General features: G+C 41.1%; 1 protein-coding gene across 4 annotated transcripts in view; it reads left to right on the top strand.

Moving 5' to 3' along the window:
* LOC127791957 (probable ubiquitin-conjugating enzyme E2 26) overlaps positions 1–20143 on the top strand; it is a 56399-nt gene that overhangs the window by 2056 nt on the left and 34200 nt on the right. For 2 of the 4 annotated variants that reach the window (XM_052322190.1, XM_052322191.1), the window contains exons 3-4: positions 18557–18652; positions 18793–19977. The exons of 1 other annotated variant lie outside the window; for it this stretch is intronic. In XM_052322190.1, the coding sequence (XP_052178150.1) occupies positions 18557–18652; positions 18793–19977 (1281 nt within the window). The remainder of the gene's footprint in view (positions 1–18556; positions 18653–18792; positions 19978–20143) is intronic. One more of the 4 variants, XM_052322192.1, reaches the window with a different exon arrangement.

Genomic DNA, 20143 nt, shown 5'->3' on the forward strand with positions numbered 1-20143 from the left:
AAACAGTTATAACAAACATAACAACAAATAAGCTTTATAATAAGCAACAACAAAACAACAAATACATCCTCTAACATTCCCCCTCAATTGAAACTACTCCTTGACTGCTAATTTGAGAGAAGGTCCTGGAAGTCCTGGCTTCGAGATAGGTGATATCCTTAGATGCAACTTATCTCGTAAAAGCTGAAAACGACTTCTTGCTAAGCCTTTAGTAAAAACATCTGCAACCTAATAGTTAGTAGGAACATAGCGAATTTCAACCTCCCCATTCTCAACTTTCTCCCGCACAAAATGAAGATCAACCTCCAAATGCTTAGTGTGAGCATGAAAAATCGGATTCTCAACAATGCTTTTAGTTGCAAGATTATCACTTCAGAGAACAGGAACATGAGCACAGGGATAGCCAAGCTCAGAAAATAAGGATTTTAACCACATAATCTCAGTTACACCCAGAGCAATTGCTCTGTATTCAACCTCTCCCATTGACCTAGCTACCACCGACTGCTTACGGGAACTCCATATAATCAAATTACTGCCAATAAACACACAAAGCCCACTGGTAGATTTGTGAGTAACCCTATAGCTGGCATGATCGGCATCTGTGTACTGTGAGAGAGAGATCAATCAAGGAAGAAGAGAAGAATAATCCCAAACCAAGAGAACCTTTAAGATATTGAAGCAGACGCTTGCAGACAATCCAATGTTGCTGCTTAGGAACTGATTGAGCCTATTAACAATGAAAGCAATATCTGGTCTAGTATAGGTAAGATATTGCAAGGATCCAAAGATAGTGTGATAAAGAGAAGGATTAGAGAAAGATTCACCCTCATCAGTTAAAGATTCTGCTATGTTAATCGAAGTCTCACAAGGCTTACAATCCAACATGGCTGCTTTCTTTAATAGATCAATTGTATATTTAGTTTGAGTGAGGTAAAGACCATCTGTGATACGGTGAGTCTCAAAACCAAGAAAATAGCTGACAAAGCCCAAGGTTTTGAGAGCAAAATGAGTATTCAAATCCTGAATACAAACTTTAAGGGCTGTGGGATTTGAACCAGTGTGTCATCAACATAGATCAAAACAAACGACACAAACTAAGCAGCCTTCTTAATAAACAAGGAGTCATCTGAAACTGGCCTGTTGAAACCCCAAGACTGTAAAGCAAATCTCAGCTTGGTATACCAGGCCCGAGGTGCCTGTTTTAATCCATAAGGGGATTTCTTTATCTTGCAAACATGAGTAGGAAACTGAGAATTCTTTAATCCTTTTGGTTGAGACATAAAAACATCCTCACTCAAATCACCATTTAAGAAAGCATTGTTGACATCAAGTTGTTGAATGTCCCAGCCAAAAGCAACCGCCAGAGAAAACAATACTCTAATTGTTGGAGCTTTAACAACAGGGTTGAAAGTCTCAAAAAAATCAATACCTGGATTTTGATAAAACCCCTTGGCAACCAAACGTGCTTTGCAACGAAGCACTGTACCATCTGCCTTGAACTTTATCCGAAAAACCCACTTGCAGCCAATAACATTGATGTTTTTAGAGAAAGGAACTAAATCCCATGTGTTATTACGTCGTAAAGCAGAATACTCTTCTTCCATAGTCTCGACCCATTGTAAATCTAAGAAGGCCTCACAAGCAGTGGTAGGTTCCAAAGAGCTCACAAAGGCATGAGGAGAGGATATGGGAAGAAGTTTAGCCTTGGACCTGGTGAGCATAGGATGAACAGAAGGTTTAGGAACATGAGAAGGATGGATAGACGATTGAGGAACACGAGAAGCTGGTGGAGATAACAATGGTTTAGATAACAAAGGAGGCGACTTCTCCAAAGAAGGAGAGGATAAAGATGATGAGGATACAAGAGAAGAAGATTGAATGTTAGATAGTAAAGGCTGAGAAGAAGAAGCAGCAGAAGGTAAAGCTATAGAAGGTAAAGAAGAAGGTAAGAAAGTAGAACCCAGAGGTTGTGCTACTGCAAAGGAAGGAAAAACAGGAAATGACTGAAAGAACAAAGTAGAAGGACGATCAGGGGCAATAAAAGTAACACCAGATAAAGAAGACGTAGACTGGAACAAACTAGGATAAGGAAACTCATCTGGATTAAAAAGAACATGTCGAGAAACATATACACGACCAGAAGAGTCAAAACACTTATAACCAGCATGCCCATGACTATACCCAATAAAGATACATTTGGTTGAATGAAAATTGAGCTTATGCTTGGTATAAGGACGAAGATAGGGAAAGCATGCGCAACCAAAAGGCTGAAGGTGCAAATAAGAGGGTGATTTAAGAGATAGCATCTCAACTGGTGTGCGAAACTGGAGAGGAGCAGAAGGAAGCAAGTTTATAAGATAAACTGCAGTTTGAAAAGCCTCAACCCAAAATTTAAGAGGCATAGTAGCATGATTGAACAACGTGAGCCCCATTTCAGCTATGTGACGGTGTTTTCTTTCAGCTACACCATTCTGCTTAGACATATAAGGGCAGGTAAAACGAGGTTGAATGCCATGCAATTATAAATAAGGTAGCAAGGATTTAAACTCCCCTCCATTTAACTATTTCTAAAGCTTTGGCCTTAGCATTATACTGAAGTTCAATGAGTTTGTGAAAGGTGGTAAAGACAGACAAAGCATCAGATTTTAACTTTAGAGGGTATAGTCAGGTATAGCGAGTGTAGGCATCAACAAAGATAATGTAGTAACGATATCCTTTCGTTGATAAAGTGGGAGAAGGTCCCCATAGATCAGAATAGACCAGTTCAAGTAGTCTAACTGCTGTGATTTCAAAATCAGAAAAAAAGGAAGTTGATGTAGCTTACCAATTTTGCAAGAGTCACAAAAAAGAAAGAGAGGACAAAGAAAATGGAACTTGAATTTTATTCAACACCAATCGCACTACATTGAGTGAGGGATGCCCAAGTTTTGCATGCCACTGCTTGCACACATTACTAGTTTGGGCAACATTCACATTTACAGTAGTAGTCAGTCTTGAACTAGAAGGAGCTAACTGTTTATAACTCTGAAAAGAAAAATTATTACATGATGAAGGAGATGTACCGTGTACAAAAGATCTAGGACGAAAAGAATGAGCTGAAAGCCTGGAATCAGCAGAAGCAAAAGTTGAATTCAGTTGATATAGCCCATCCTTAAGTTGCCCTCTGAACAGTACTTGTTCGATATTCTTGTCCTTAATCACACAAGAATGAGAATTAAATTCAGCAACAAGATCATGATCCTTAGTTAATTGAGAGACATTGATTAGATTTTTCCGCATGTTAGGTACATGTAAAACATTAGGTAAGGTAATGTAAGACAGGCTGAGAATGAGAATACAACTGTCCAAGGCCAACATTTGAGATTGATAATTTCTAACCATTTCCAATAGACACTTTATCTCCACCACTGTAAGGAGTATGCAACGAGAGATTTTGAAGATTAGTGGTGATGTGATTTGTTGCTCTAGAATCAACAAACCACGATTGATCTGAAATAGATGGCTGACGGTCTAAAGGCTGTTGAGGAAAATGAGTATAGTGAGCACTCTGGACTGAACCAACATCATTCATTGAGACCTCATTAGAGTCACTTAGGGAGGCTAGATAAGCTCTAGAATCTAACTGTTGATTTACTGGTGAATTACCAAAACTGTTCTGACTTGGAAAAGTTCTAGATAACCTCTGAAAATTTTTATCAAAACGATGATAACATCGATCAACTAGATGCCCTGGTTTGCCACACAATTGGCAATAAAAGCGTCTACCAGACTAACGGCCTCGGCCGCGTCCTCCTCGTGTACCAAAACCACCTCCTATTTGATTGTGACCTCCTCTCATATGCTGAAAATTATTAACTCCTTTCTGACTATAATCAGTCAAATTAACTTGTATAGACGGTGTGACTGAGTCAAAATTAACCGTCGACTGTGGTAAGTTTTTAGAGGCTAACCTCTGTTCATGCATTAATAGCAAGTACTGGACCTTATCTAGATCTACATCATTTATCTGGTACGTCACCAAGCTAACTACAGTTTTGTAGTCATGATCTAAACCATTAAGAATTGCAAGAAGCAATTCTTTGTCATCCAAATGTTCACCTATAGCAACTAACGAATGTTCGATTGTCTTAATCTTGAGAATATAGTTGTTAATTAACAAGGCATCTTTCTTAATTAGTCGTAACACTGCTGCTTAAGTTGAAACGACCTAGCAATAGTTTGCCTTGAATACAAATTTTCAAGTGTAGGCCATACCTCAGCTGATGACTCATAGTGTATTACCTGCGCTAGTACTTCTTTATCTATCGTTGAGAACAACCAGCCAAGAAGGAGCTGATCCGATCGCAACCACGTCATATACTCTAGATTCAACATCGTTCCTCCTGCTTCCTTACTACTAGGATCAACAACATACTTAGGCGGTGGTGAAACCTTAAAGTGGAACAACAGGGTGAATTGCTTCTGTTTTTTTTCCGAGTTCCTGTGGTCAATCAAGAAGAGGGGGGGCGAACCGATTCAATCAAGTTCTGGAAGTATTTGCACAACAGAAACTTGAGATTTGGAGCAGCTGGGAGTGGATTGTGGAAGGCGAATTTGGAGGGGTGATTCTTGGCTGTGAATTCCAGCGCTCTTTTGGCGGTAGTTCCAATCAAATCCTAGGCTGCTAGTAAGGTAAACAAAGGTTAATTTTGGCTTTGAATTTTGGGATAACTTGTTGGAAGAAGAGCAGTATGTATATAGCTCCTTGGTTTTCAAAGTATGCTGATTGTAAAAAATCAGCTAAGGGGAGTAGTGCATGTAGGAGACTATGGGAGCCTCAATTGCAGCGAAAAATTCTTTATTTTCAGTTGAAATGGGGTCTCAATTGCAGCTGAATGATGTTGCATTTTTGGTGGCTAATTTTCAACCAAGAGAGCAACCTCAATTGCAGCAGACCAGTGCTGCATATCCAATGGGTTGTCATACTAGTGAAGCTAAGGGACGGAGTGCATACATGAAGTAGAATGCTTCACTTACAGCTGGAATGGAGCCTCAATGGCAGCCAAAGAAGGCTGCACTTTCGGTTGGCAGCAACAGGAAACAAGAGAAGGGGATCAGCCAAGTTGACAAGGGAACAAGAAGTGTGATACATGAAGAGTGCAAGGAATTCGGTTGAATATTCCGCGAGAAGCTGCAAGAATTTGCGATGATACTTATTAAAAAGTATCATTATAACTTTCCAGCGGAATACTTTGATGACTATCATGGAAGTTTTAACAAGGAGGAATTCCTTAAAGTGGAGCAGCTAAAGGAGGACAGCCTTGCTGAAGGTAAATTCTTGGTGTACTCTAGCTACCAGCAAGTAAAAGTATTTCCACTAGAGGAGGCCTCTACTGAAGATATGAAAGGGTCTAAACATACTACTCCCTTGGTCTCGGTTATGGAGAAGGCTGAGGAGTATATGGAAGAAAAGATTGGGGAGGAGAAAGTGGAGGATGACACTTAATCAATGGACAGTATCTCAAGCACTACTACTAGTGCTGAGACTCTTAATGCTATTGATCTCCTGAAACAGCAAAATAAGGAGTCTAAAGAGAAGAAACAAAGAATTGCACTGGCCACCTTGCTCGGAACATCCCACATGTATGTCATTGACACGGGTACACAAGACAAAGCAAAGGTGACATTGCAACAAGAAGAGTTGGAGGATGGGGTTGTAGGATTGATGGCACATTTGGAACCATTTTTGACAGCACTAAGGAGGAGGCGGATGGCTGAAATTGGTGTGGCAGCAAGACATAATGCTGTTGCTGATGAGGAGAAAGAAAAGAGAAGGTAAAAGAAAAGGGAAAAAAAAGAAGAAGGAAAAGCGAAGAAGAAACCGTTGGGTGAAGATGGGCATTGGATAAAGAAGCAACGGCTAGGTGGTAATAAGTTTCTTGGGGATAAGAAACATTTCAAGGGGGGGAAATTGTCACGATCTTGGGTATTATAGGGGCAAAGCTGTAATTGAGTTACAATTATAGTTAGGGGGTATCTTTGTAATTCGGTTACAGCACATGGGTGTTGTTATTCTGTTATTTTCCTTTTTTGTCTTGTAGCTTAGTTGGTTAGAGAGTTTTGTTTGGTAGCTAAGTGAGGCTATATATATATTGCCTCAGCTGTAGGAAGGGATATGCTTGAATTGATTAAATGAATATCTGATTCTCTCTCATTTTCTCTCAACTTCTCTCCCTCATTTCTCTCTGCATCCTTCCCCCATTTCTGTCCAAATATCCCTCTAAACTTCCTGTTCTTAGTTCTACTCAATCGGATTCTTCCGATTGCCAATCCAGCCCCGTTATGAACCCTAGGTTCATGACATCTTCCAGATCACAAGTCATGATCGCTTGTACCTTAGCTTCCCAATCGCTCCCTGCAACTCGACCAGTTTCGTGACACCCGCAAGTTGAACTGGATGTGAACGACAGGACCTGCACCTTCATCGATCGGTTCCGTTACCAGAATTATGACACTGAACTCGCTGCTATAAACAACCTACCACAGTCGCGATCAACCAGCTTTAGGACTTTCGATTCCGTTGGATTCACCGGATCACTTGGATCGTCTCAAGTCCTGCTGCCTCAATCGCGTAACTCCTTGAGAATCGGTCAGATGTTACTTCGCTCCTAGATCGCCAACAATCGCGGCCTATAGCGTCAAAATTGCTTCATTGAAATTAATTCCAGCAGCCTTAAAATCCAATCGGAACCAAAGCAAGGGATTGTCGGAATTATCGGAGTTGAATTTGCCTTCCAATCCCGATAATCAACCTCTGTCGAACAATGGACGTCAATTCGTCAAAAAATTAATCAATTGAAGAAGCCGCCGAGGAATAGTGGCTTTGATACCATTTGTCATGATCCTAAGGTTTAATCTAGGATTAGATTGGAAATCAGAAGGATCCGATAGGTTTAGAACCAAGTATTGCTTGGTTTGGGGGAGTTAATGAGAAAAATGAGGGGGAAAATCAGAAGAAGAAGGGGGGAGAAACAGAAGAACAAAAGAGAGGGGAAAGAAGAACGAGAGGGAGAGACAGGAGAGGGGAAGGAGGATTAAGAGAGAGAGATAGAAATAAGATTTTCATTCATTCAACAACTTGTTTTCCCTTCTCCTACCAACAACCTTTTATAGGCTTCATCTAACAAAAATAACAACATCCATGTGCTGTAACAACATTACAAAAGATCTTCTAACAACTTGCTAAGTCTATTACTATAATGCTCTTCTATGGAATCTTGGGTCATGAAAGAGAAGTTGATTTTGGTCCACACAGAAAGGCACGGTGGATGAGAGATTTCTAGCTCTCCGGCAGTGGGGATCCGTCAAGGAGTACTGCCTTTGCGTCGAGACATAGGCATCGCCGCTGGAAGACATGCTGGAAGGCACTTTATCAATGGGTTGAAATCGGACATCAATGTTGAGATGAGGGTGTTAAGGCCTATGGGCCTGGAGCAAATGATGGACCTAGCCTAACGGATTGAGAAACGGAATCAAGTGATCCGTGGAGGTACTTCCGAATCAGGCCCAAGTAAAGGTCAGGCCTTTTCAACCCTGATTCCAACTTACTAGCGAGTGGCGATTTTGCCACCTTCGCCTCCTTTCCCAAAATTGGTGTCGCCCAGCCCCGCTCCCTCATACCGGCCTCCGGTAGTCGAAAAGTGGAGTAACCCTCCTTTCAAACGGCTTAGTGAAAGTGAGTTGCAAGCCAAATGGGTGAAGGGATTATGTTTTCGTTGTGACGAGAAATACACGGTTGGGCACAAATGCAAGAACATGGAGTTGCAGGTGATGGTCATTTATGAAGAAGAAAGGGAAAAAGAAGAAGAAGGCGGCATAGAGGGAGCCGAAGTAGGGGAGAATTATGGGGAATTAGGAGACACAGTCAAAATGGGAGAAATGGAGTTATCATTGAATTCAGTAGTGGGGTTAACACCTCCACAACCTATGAAGGTAAAGGGAAAAATAGAAAGTCAGGAAGTGGTGGTCTTAATTGATAGTGGAGCTTCCCATAGTCGTTGACGTGGTGCAGAAATTGGGATTGATTCGGACACAAACTCGAGGCTATGGTGTGATCATGGGTTCGAGCATGGCGATACAAGGGGTTGGAGTATGTAAAGGGGTGACCTTGTCATTGCAAAATGTGGAGGTAGTCGAGGACTTCCTGCCATTAGAGCTGGGAAGCTCAGATGTTATTTTCGGGATGCAATGGTTAGCCACACTTGGGGAGACACAAGTGGATTGGGGCTCATTAGTTATGAAGTTTTGAGTAGGGGGCACGACCATAGCACTGCATGGGGATCCCAGCCTCAGGAAAACATTAGTAACTTTGAAGTCGATGCTGAAGGCATTCCGAGAAAATGGGGAAGGAGTGTTGCTGGAATTGGGAAGCTTGACAATTGAAGTCAAAGAGGCGAAAGTGGAAGTTCTTGGCATTCTGTAGGGGCTACTAACAGAATACAAGGAAGCCTTTGGGGAGTCGTGTGGACTTCCCCCACACTAGAGGCAGGATCACACTATCACATTGCAACCGAGGGTCCCTCCGGTAAGTGTACGACCTTATTGTTATCCCCACCTTCAGAAAAATGAGATTAAAAGGCTGGTTCGGGAGATGTTGGCGGCAAGTTTCATTAGGGTGAGCATTAGCCCATTTTCCATTCCCGTGTTGTTGGTCAAGAAGAAGGGCGGTAGGTGGAGATTTTGTATGGACTACAGGGCTTTAAACAAGGTAATGATCCCCGATAAATTTCCAATCCCAATTATTGAAGAATTATTGGATGAACTAAATGGGGTTGCTGTTTTTTCTAAATTGGACTTAAAATCGGGGTACCATCAGATACGAATCGCACTTGATGACATTTCGAAGACTGTTTTTCGCACACATGAGGGTCATTATGAATTTTTGGTGATGCCATTTGGTTTAACAAATGCACCAGCCACATTTCAGTCCTTGATGAACGAGATTTTTAAAGAGCACTTGAGACAGTTTGTCTGGGTTTTTTTAATGACATTCTAGTTTATAGTAAGAATATGGCAGGACACAAGGAGCATTTGAGGTGCGTATTACGGGTCTTAATAGCTCATCTGTTGTATGCTAATGCAAAAAAATGTCAATATGGGCAGAGGGAGATTGAGTATTTGGGACATGTCATTTCACTAGAGGGTGTGGCTGCAGATAATGCTAAAGTCAAGGCTGTTATGGAGTGGCCCAACCCTAAATCTCTACTCGAACTCCGAGGCTTCTTAGGCCTTATGGGGTATTATTTGAGGTTTGTGAGGAACTACGGCAAATTGGCATGGCCATTGATAGAGCGTCTCCGAAAGGATAATTTCTATTGGGATGACTTATCGGAGCAAGCCTTTCAATCACTAAAAGGGGCTATGACAGATCTATAAGTGTTGGCCTTATCGGACTTCTCAAAGGAATTCATTGTGGAGACAAATCGGGCATGGGTTAGGGGCAGTTTTGATGTAGGAGCAACGACCTCTTGCTTTCTTCAGCCTCGCCCTAAATCCTATTGGTCGGAATAAATTGATGTATGAGAGAGAGTTAATGGCGATCGCATTCACGGTGAGGAAGTGGAGACATTTTCTATTGGGATGGAAGTTTGTTATTCGGACTGATCAACGAAGCCTTAAGTTTTTGATAGAGTAGCGGGTGGTCAATTTGGAATGTTAAAAATGGGTGGTGAAGCTGATGGGGTACAATTTCGAGATTCAATATCGCCCCGGGTTGGAGAACCAAGTAGCTGATGCCTTCTCACACCTCCACTCCCTTATCGTGTTGATGGCACTCATCATTCCTTGAGTATTGCAGTTGGATCATCTAAAAAGGGAGGTTAAGGAAGATAGTAAACTCTAGCATATTGTTAGGGAGGTACAAACTAATCCCTCTAGCAAACCCAATTTTACATGGGTGGATGGCCATTTGCTATTCAAAGAGAAGTTGTATCTTCCTAAAGGAGGGACATGATGGGCAAATTGGGGGACATTCCGGTTTCCTCAAGACATATAAATGAATGTCCGCCAATGTATATTGGGTTGGGATGAAGCAGGACATTCATCAATATGTCCGCCAATGTTCAGTGTGTCAGCAGAATAAGTATGTGGCACTCTCTCTGGGTGGTCTACTGCAGCCACTCCCCATTCCTCGTCAAGTCTGGGAGGATGTGTTGATGGATTTCATTAAGGGGTTGCCAAAATTAGCTGGAATGGATTCTAATTTGATGGTTGTAGATCGGCTAAGTAAGTATGGACATTTTATTGCTTTGAAACATCCATTTTCAGCAGCCAGCATAGCAGGGGTCTTTGTGAAAGAGATTGTCCGGTTACATGGGATTTCAAACTCCTATTGTTTCCGATAGAGAAAAAATCTTTGTCAGCCATTTTTGGGAAGAACTATTCCGATTGGAAGGCACTAAGTTGAATAGAAGCACCTCCTACCACCCTCAGTTCGATGGCTAAACAGAGGTCCTTAACAGAACCTTGGAGACGTACCTCATATGTTTTTCTTCCTCCAAACCAAAGGCGTGGTGTAGTTGGCTTCCTTGGGCTGAATATTGGTATAATACTTCTTACCATGTCTCCTCAAAATTAACTCCATTTCAAATAGTCTATGGATGTAAACCTCCCCATTTGTTGAGATTTGAGAAAGGAACAACAGCTGTCTCGGTGTTGGAATAGCAGTTATTGGAATGTGATTCAGTTTTGGTGGAGTTGCAGGCCCAATTGTTGCGGGCGCAAGCAAGAATGAAAGATATAGCAGATAAAAAATGGCGTGACATTTAATTGAGGTTGGCGAATTAGTTTATATGAAAATTCACCCCAACAGACGGAAGACATTGGCTTCTAGGCCGAATGAGAAACTGTCACCGAAGTTTTATGGACCTTTCACAATGGAGAAGGATTGGGAAGGTGGCATACAAGCTGTCTCTACCACCCTCCTGTGCAATTCACCTCGTATTTCATGTTTCCAAGCTCTGCAAGGCTGAAGGCAGTGCAAGAGGCTACAAATATACTTGACCAGCTAACTGCAGAGCTGGAAATGAAGGTAGAACCGGAATTCCTATTGGGGGTAAGGCCAGGCACTGCATCAATTTCCTAAGTTTCACCTTGAGGACAAGGTGAATCTTATGGGCGGGAGTAATGCTAGTACCCCTCTTCATCACATTTACCAACGACGTAAAAGGTGGGGAGAAGCAGGGGCAGCCAAGGAAAATGACTCCAGGGCAGAAGAGTCGCATTCAATTAAGTGGGGAATAACAACTCACGTGGTTGCAACGGACTAAGGAATGCATATAAAAGGCAGGGGAAAGGGGAGAGGAGGAGCTGAAAATTTTGGCAGAAGTCGTGGGAGAGATGGCCCTCTCGAATAGGCCGATATTTGCTTTCTTTTGTTTTGTTTTCGTTCGTAGTTCTTGTAAGTGGAGATTCCTATCGTTTTCTTGAGTGCGAGATTCAATCAATTTTGTGAGAGTTCTATCATAATGGTTAACATGAACCCCCACCTCTCTGAAGTTTATTTTGTCTCTAGCTTCATGAGGTGGTTAAATGAGGAAGTCAGGCCTATGGTCAAAATGCTTCACTCAGAAATAGTGGAGCAAGCACTGGAGAATACTAGGTTGCAAGAAATTATGATAGAAGCTATCATGAAGAAGTAAAGACATCAGAGTAAGGGCATCAATACGAGGCCTACAGTACCGATGGTGAAGGGGTATGGTAAGCAAATGGCGAGGATAAACCCGGGGCAAAGAGGGATGATAGTGGTTGCACCTGGTAATCACTTAGTAGGCTAGAGTGTGAAATTAATAAAGCAAAGAAGGTAGGCCAGGTTGTGTTTTAAATGTGGTGATCGGTATTATCTGGGGCACCAATGCAAGAGGCAATTAGTCTTGCTGGAAGGAGAAGATGGAATAATGGACGAAGAAGAGGAAATAGAGGAGTTAGAAGGGGAAGATAATGGGGAGATTTCGTTACATGCTCTCAAGGGCTTAACCAACAATAAAATCATCAAGGTGGAAGGTAAGGTGTAGGAGGGCAGTTTGATGATTTTAATCGATAGTGGGAGCACCCATAGTTTCTTGGATGGGAGCACAAAAACTCCACTATAGGCTTACCGGAACCCAACCCTTAACAGTGACTGTTGCCAACGACAACAAAGTGCTAAGCAACTCAACTTGCATAGGTTTTTGCTGGGAGATGCAAGGGGAGTTGTTTGAGGCTGATTTGAGATAACTTAAGCTAGGGGGCTGCGACGTGGTGTTGGAGGTGGATTAGATGAAACAAGTTAGCCCTATCAACTTTGATTTTAACAGAATGGAAGTGACCTTTGAGAAGGGTGGGAAGAAGATAGCCCTCATTGGTAATAGGGAGATGGGGGCTTGTAAGATGATTGCAAGGAAGAAGCTGCAAAAGTTACTCAAGCACAAGTGGGCTCAAGTAGCTCAACTGTTTTCTATCCAAGCAGTGGAGGAGATAGAGGAAGGAAGTGAGCAAGAAGGGGAGTTCTAGCTAACTACACTCACTCCAGACTAAGGCCAATTGGAGGTACATCACTTAAATTATCTTAATATGCTTTTGGTTGAATATGAGGACCTGTTTGTAGAGCCTAACCCCCTACCACCCAAAAGAACCCTTGACCACTCAATCAATTTAAAACCTAACTCAGAACCAATTAATGTCAGATCCTACATATATCCCCCTCACTAGAAGACTAAAATTGAAAGGATGGTTAATGAAATGCTACAACAATCCTTAATCAGACCAAGCCAAAGTCCCTATGCATCCCCTGCCCGTCTTGTCAAGAAAAAAATGGTTCATGGTGCTTTTGTGTTGGCTATTATCAACTTAATGTCTTGACCGTCAAGGACAAGTTCTCTATTCATATAATTGAAGACTTACTAGATGAATTGAACAATGATACCATCTTCTCCAAATTGGACCTACGTTTAGGATATCATCAGATTCGTATGAATTCTAATGACATCACAAGACGGCCTTTCGAACCCATCATAGCCACTATGAGTTCTTGGCAATGCCATTTGGGCTCACCAATGCTCCAACCACCTTTCAATCACTTATGAACCAAGTCTTTGAGCCTTTCCTATGTAAATTTATTCTAGTTTTCTTCGATGACATTTTATTATACTGTCAAAGCTTCAGCTAACACTTACAACACCTAAGGACTATTTTTGAGGTTCTCTTGCCAATTGTATATTAAACGGTCTAAATGTGCCTTTGGTCAGAAGCAGGTATAATACTTGGGGCATGTTATCTCAAGTGCAGGGGTAAGCACTGATTCGAGAAAGGTGATAGTTATAGTGAATTGGCCTAGAGCTACTAACATTAAAGCATTGAGGGTTTCTTGGGGTTGATAGGGTATTACAGGAGATTTGTGAAAAATTACGGCCTCATAAGCCAGCCATTGATGGAGCTATTGAAGAAAGATGGGGGCCAGAGGCAGAAAAGGCATTTTGGTATTTGAAGGAGGCCATGAGTGAGACCCCGGTGTTGGGTTTACGACTTCAATAAAACCTTAACCCTAGAGACCAATGCTTGCAGCATGAGAATAGGAGTTGTGTTAATGCAGGAAGGGAGGCCCTTGGCTTATCTCAACCAAGCCTTGTCACCTAGGCATGTGGGGCTTAGCTTATATGAGAAATAGTTGTTGGCTGTGGTGATGGCAGTAGAGAGGTGAAGACATTATTTGGAAGTGGGACAGTTCATCATTAGAATTGACCATGAGAGTTTAAAATTTATACTTTAGCAGAAGCTTCATACGCATCTTCAATGGAAAAGGATGGCCAAACTTATGGGTTTGGATTACATCATACAATATAGGAAGGAAAGAGAGAATGTGGTTGTTGATGCCCTTTCCAGGTGCCACGAGGAAGGACAAGCGACAACCCTCACTATTATAACCCCGAATTGGTATCGAGAGGTAGAGGGTAGTTATGAAGAATATAGCAAAATGAAGGAGTTAAGGGAGCAGTTGATTATGAATCCTAATAACAAGCTTGAGTACACATTGAATCAGGGAGTGATACGATATAAAGGGAGGCTGGTAATTGGGAGTAGTGAGACACTGAGGAAGAAGATATTGAGTTCCCTCCATGAATCACCCTTGGGAGGCCACTCAGGAATTCAAAATACCTATTACAAGGTGAAGCAAATCTTCTATTGGGCTTAGCTTAAAAGGTATGTGACTATGTATTAGCCTGTGATACTTGCAACCGTTGAAGTATGAGACAGTAGCCCCACCGGGCTTACTGCAGCCCATGTCTATCCCTGCACATGCATGGGAAAGTATAACTATGGATTTTATTGAGGGCCTACCTAAGTTAGAGGGGAAGAATTGTATTCTGATAGTGGTGGACAGATTCACCAAATTTGCACACTTCATTGGCTTAACCCATCCCTATTCTGCCCAAGAAGAGGCTAGGGTTTTCTTTGATCAGGTCATGAAGCTGCATGGAATTCCCAACTTGATACTTTGATAGAGACAAGATCTTCACTAGCTTATTCTGGCAGGAGTTGATGAGATCCCTAGGGGTAAAGCTAAAGATGTCTACAGCTTACCATCCCCAAATGGATGGTCAAATTGAATGGGTGAATCAATGTGTGGAAATGTACCTAAGGTGCATATGTTTTTTGCATCCTAAGGGGTGGCATAAATGGATTTCACTTGCCCAATGGTGGTGTAATTTCAGCCACCATGCATCAATCAAGAGGTCACCCTTTGAAGCATTGTTTGGTTACCAACCCCCACTACTTCCAGCAGTAGGGGGAAATACTACAGTAGCGATTGTGGAGGCATATTTAGAGAAAGACAAAAAGTGTTATAGCAGCTCAAGGAAGAACTCACGCTGGCTCAGAACTGCGTAAAGCAATATGCAGATAGAAGGAGAAGTGAAAGGGAGTTTGATGTGGGGGAAAAAGTATATTCGAAGCTCAGGCCAATCCATCTCAAGACAATTGCTCGAGGCCAGATAACCAAATTGAGCCCCAGGTACTATGGGTCATACCTAATTGAAGCTAAGGTGGGGAAAGTAGCGTATAGACTACAACTACCTGAGGAGTCTAGGATTCACCTGGTGTTTCACGTCTCTTTACTCAAAAGGTTAGTGGGGACGCAACAGATGGCTTCCAGCCTACCTCAACTGTCAAGAGAAATGGATGTGACAACAGAACCCAACTCAATATTAGACATGAGAGTTTTGTACAAGCATGGAGCCCCTATCATATAGGTGCTGGTGAAGTGGTCCAACCTTCTCCACAACAACAACACTTAGGAATATTTGCCTGACTTATTAAGGCAATTTCCCCAAGCAGCTAGCCTACTCAACATTTCTTGAGGACAAAAAAAGTCTCAAGCAATGGGGAATTTGTCACAGTATAAGTACTTAGAGGGAGAATGTATCGTGCAAGTGGCATGGCCTTCATGTGTAAACGATTAGAGAGTTGGGTAGTTATTTCTAGAAGGGGGTACAATTGTAAATAAAGCTTTATTTTGGCGAGAGTTGTGGCCGCGGGATCCTCTATATGAAGGACCCGATTACTTGTAATGAGGCATGCTGAAAATTGAATTCAAATTCATTTTGATTTCTCCCTCATTTCTATCTCTCTCTCTCTTTATCAATTCTCCCTCTCATTTCTATCCGTCTTACTTCAATTCTCTGGAATTCTTCATGAATTCCCTAGAATTGTTGTTAAATCTCTCAAGATCTGACAACAACTTGCAACTGTTAAGTGGGCTATTGAGAAGGCAAGGTTATAAGAGATGGCCTTCGAAGCAATCCTTAAAAGGGACCACCTTCTAGCGGAAATTCAACCGTCAACAAGTCAGCAGTTAGAAGAGAATTTGGGGTCTGCAACATCAGGATGGAGCCCTAAGGTTACTACTCTAGCCAAATCCCTGTCCATGGATCAGAGGAGATAGCTAAGGTTGTGCTACAAGTGTGGAGAGAAATTCAGTCCAGGCCACCAGTGCAAAAAGCAATTACTGTGCATGGAAGGATTGAAAGAAGGAGAAGGCGACAAAGATGTTGCAGGGGTGGGATGAAGGACTAGCCATTGAGATTTCTCGAGAACAAGAAATCTTTGGGGGAGGGAATGTCACGATCTAGGCTAGTAATTTTTAATTTTTATTTTTATAGATTGTATTAGTCTTCGAAATAGGCTAGTTATTGCTTTATTTACAATCGTGGGATAGTTTAGGAGCAGTTACCTCTAGTAGAGGAGTGGACACTACTCTGTTAAAGTAGTGAAATAGCCTCTATATAAGGTTGTACAACCCTTGATCGAGATTATGCTTTTGATTAATTGAAAAGTTATTCCCTTTTCTTTGAAATTCTCCCTTTTTCTCTCTCTGGTTCTCTCTAATTCTCCCTCTCTCCTGTCTATCTCCCTATCTTTCTCTTTGATATTCTCCCTTATTCTGTCTGATCCTTCCCAAATTCTCTCTATTTTTACTATTCTCTCAATTCTATCTTCAAGAAAATCACAAGTTAAGGCTCGAGACCTTGACACCTTCTTCTATCTACAAGCTTAAGCTTTTAGATGAGATGGTGGATAATGGTTTGATATGATACCAGAGCAAGCAAAGGTTTTGAGTTTAAACCTTATTGCTAATCTAATATTTATATGGTTGCACGCCTTTGGACTAGTTATAAAGTGAAGCCTAGCTACATGTGAGGGTGTGTGTTGAGAGTAAAAGTAATAATATAAAAAATAAAGTTAACTTTCTAACTACAAGCTTCAGCTTTTAGATGAGATGGTGGTTAACAATTCAATAATGACAAATTTCTTACTTTGCTATGTTTGAGTTAAATCTCTTTGCTCTCCTAGTAGGTTCATTTATGGTTTGCTATTAGAGCTTAGGGTCAATCATGCCTCCTAGATGGCAAAATTTTGCGTGTGAATGTGACCTGCCTAGTGTTGTGGCTGGTTAAAATATGCCAATACATCAAGTAGCTGCAACAATAGTTAGAATAGGAGTAGCTTATGCAGCCTTGGTACGAGGGGCTAGGTATACACCATCATCACAAGCGTAATGCTCCTCTTGGATAAGGAGACCTTGGTGTCAAGATGGACAACTCTGACTTTGAAGGTTGTATGCTGTCTGACTACTTCATTGACTGATTCAATGTGGTTGTACGGTCTTTGAACATTTGGATGGCTGACATGTATTTTGGCTCCTTTTGATGTGCATCTATTTTTGTTCATGTTTGACATGGGTATAGCACTCAAAATGGAGTGTCGGTGCATACTAGGCTTGCTTAACAACCAGAGTTGATCTTAGAATCTATATGATCTTGTCATCCTTTTCAATGTTAAATAGCATTCTTTCAGTTGTGAGTGGAAGCGTGATGCATCTGTCTTAGGTGTTGTTACTTATACTTCCTTTCTACTCTTATTGTTTTCCTTTATACTCTAATAAACCTCCATTTGGTCTGCTTTTAACATCTTATTGAGCTAAACCACAAGCTCCTAAAACCCAAACCTGGCTTCCCAATTTTAATGATATGGGTTTGCACATTAGTACAGTTAGGAAGATACAGATTACATCAGTAAATTGTGAAGGGTGCCTCTTGTATCATAAATTACTGTGTTATTGTAAGGAGAAAAACACAAGGAAAGTGAAGAAGGTAGAGAAGAGACAGAAAAACTAAGAGAAGAGGAGGGGAGAAATGTTCCTGTTGTATCATAAATGTGGTTTACTTGGGTCTTGCTTTCTGTGCATTCATATGAAGGTAGTTTGTCTGCAAAATCATGAGGCCTAAGTTTGTTCTTCACTATTTATTAGGCATTTTTGTTGTCTAAGGTAAGCCTGTTAACTATTATGTGATGTATATAAGAGGTAATAAAAGCTAAAATCCTTCAGAACGTCTGAAATCTCTCATAAATTCTATTACTACAGTAATTAAGTGGGAACTTTCTGTAGTCTACTTTTTTTAAAAAAGAAAAGCATCAGACATACAGCTTTCCTGTCAACGGTTGGAGGGACTGCTTCCAGTTATCTCTGTGGGCCAAGGTTTATATAACTCTTGTGTTATGTACCTGGAATAACTTGGTTGACTCAAAATATAGAGAAATGAAGCCTGGGATACCTCTGGCAATTGTAATAGGGAGATTGGTCCCACATGTGCAAGACTTCTAAAGTTGTATGTGTTATAACTGCCTTCCGTTTTCTGCTTCTCATTTTCTTGTCAAGGTTTTTTAGGTCCTTCGGTTTTTACACAGTAGATGTTGCATTTATCTTGCATATTAAGTCTTTATTCATTATTAGTTTTCAAACATAGATAAATATAGGTTGCTTATATGGTGTTCTGTTGAAATATTTGACCAAAAAATGGCAGTCTGTTAATTTAAACATCATAATTATTTCAAACAACTTCAATGATTTTATGTTTGCCTCTCATAGAAAGATAATCCATCTGGATTGTTTGACTATTAGCACTGTTCCTGCATTGATACATCTGTTTGCTGAAAGTTCCTTCCCTTATATGACATTACTGATGAAGAAACCAATACATTGTAGGTTATTCATCCGGAAGTAATTAATGTTGACATTGAAGAAGATTCCGGAGATGTGATTTTCATTGATAGGAAAGTTGATGCACATAGCAGAGGCAAGGTGATCAAATATTTGTGATATTATTCTAGCTAATAATTTACTCCCTCTTAGCTTCTATCTTCCTTGGCCCTTTTCCCTTTCCCCCTTAGTTATGATACAGTTATGCTGAAGAAATACATTCTTCCCTCTCCCCCTTCCAGGAAGCTTTGGCTGATTTTGCGTGTAGTCATATTAATACAGCAAAGGCTAAATCACATGATGGAGTTCAGTCTTCTAAGAAGAGTTCCATCCTAGGATTGCATAGTTCATTTAATTTGGAAGGTTTCAGCAATGATTTTCCTTATGATGGCGATGAGTATATGGATACATATCATGATGATTTAACACATGATAGTGAGTATGAGTATGCTATTTTGCAAGCCCATTTTGATAGCATGGATATTCCTCCTGGAGTTGAGGTTCCAATTCCTTGGTTCTCTGGTCCTGCTCAGACAGAAAATAATTTGGCTACAATAAATACTTCAAACCATTCAGCTTTTGCAATCCCATTAGATGCCTCTGGAACAGACTCACCTTATTCTCACAGGGGGCTGGAACTTACTCAAACTGGAAACAAATCAATTTCCACAAGCACTTCTAGTTTGCAAACGCATGTGGATGCCTTTGGTCACCCTTACAGGGCGGATCTGTCATCACCTTGGCAACACCCAGAATTTGCTCAGGATAAGAAAAAAATAGCTGGTTCTACTAGTTCAAAGTTTTTGAGCTCACAAATGGAGAAAGGTGCCCATAATCAACCAACTGAATATAAATCTTGGCGTGCGCTGGGATTCTCCAATGGCAAAAAGAAGCCTTCTGGTTCTGGTAGTACAACTGGCCATTCGTCACATAACCTACTGGGCACTGTAAAGCCGCCTTCTGGAAAGGAACCATCCTATAGTGGCTCTTATCTTCACAGATGCAAGAAACCAGTTGACAATGGTAGTCCAAATTACTCAAAAGTTTCAGCAATCCAGAAAAAGCTTTCAGCAACGCAGAAAGTGAATCTTCCTTCTGGAGTAGATGCTTATATGTCTGGGTGGCCAAATTCTGCTTTATTTATGCCCGAACCATATCTCATTAATGATGTTTATAATTCACCTGATCCCTTGCTTCCCTTTATTCCAAAGGAGTTACCTGTCTCATGGGTCCAGGATCCTGCTAATGGTCAAAAGAGTGTGACTTCTGCAGGAAGCTTAACTGTCCCATCCAGTTCACCATTTGTCATTCCAAAGTATGTGGATGAGAATGAGATTATGCAGAAATTTGAACTTTTTAAACAGTTTGATATGGTGCAAGATCATTCAGACCATCACTATTCTTGCAAAGGTTCTTCAACAAAGCAGGTTCGTATATTCAAAGAGGTGCCTTATTTGTATTACAGCAGGTGCATTTCTTTTCTTTATTTATAAACATTGTATGTGAGTACATGAGTTGGAATCATAGAGCAGCCACTTCGGGTAGGTTTAGAGGAATGATGGTGGATGGTTTGGTTTCCTTACATGTCTGTTA

This window comes from Diospyros lotus, chromosome 15 (genome assembly GCF_014633365.1).
Source record: "Diospyros lotus cultivar Yz01 chromosome 15, ASM1463336v1, whole genome shotgun sequence".
In the NCBI taxonomy this organism is placed as follows: Eukaryota; Viridiplantae; Streptophyta; class Magnoliopsida; order Ericales; family Ebenaceae; genus Diospyros; species Diospyros lotus.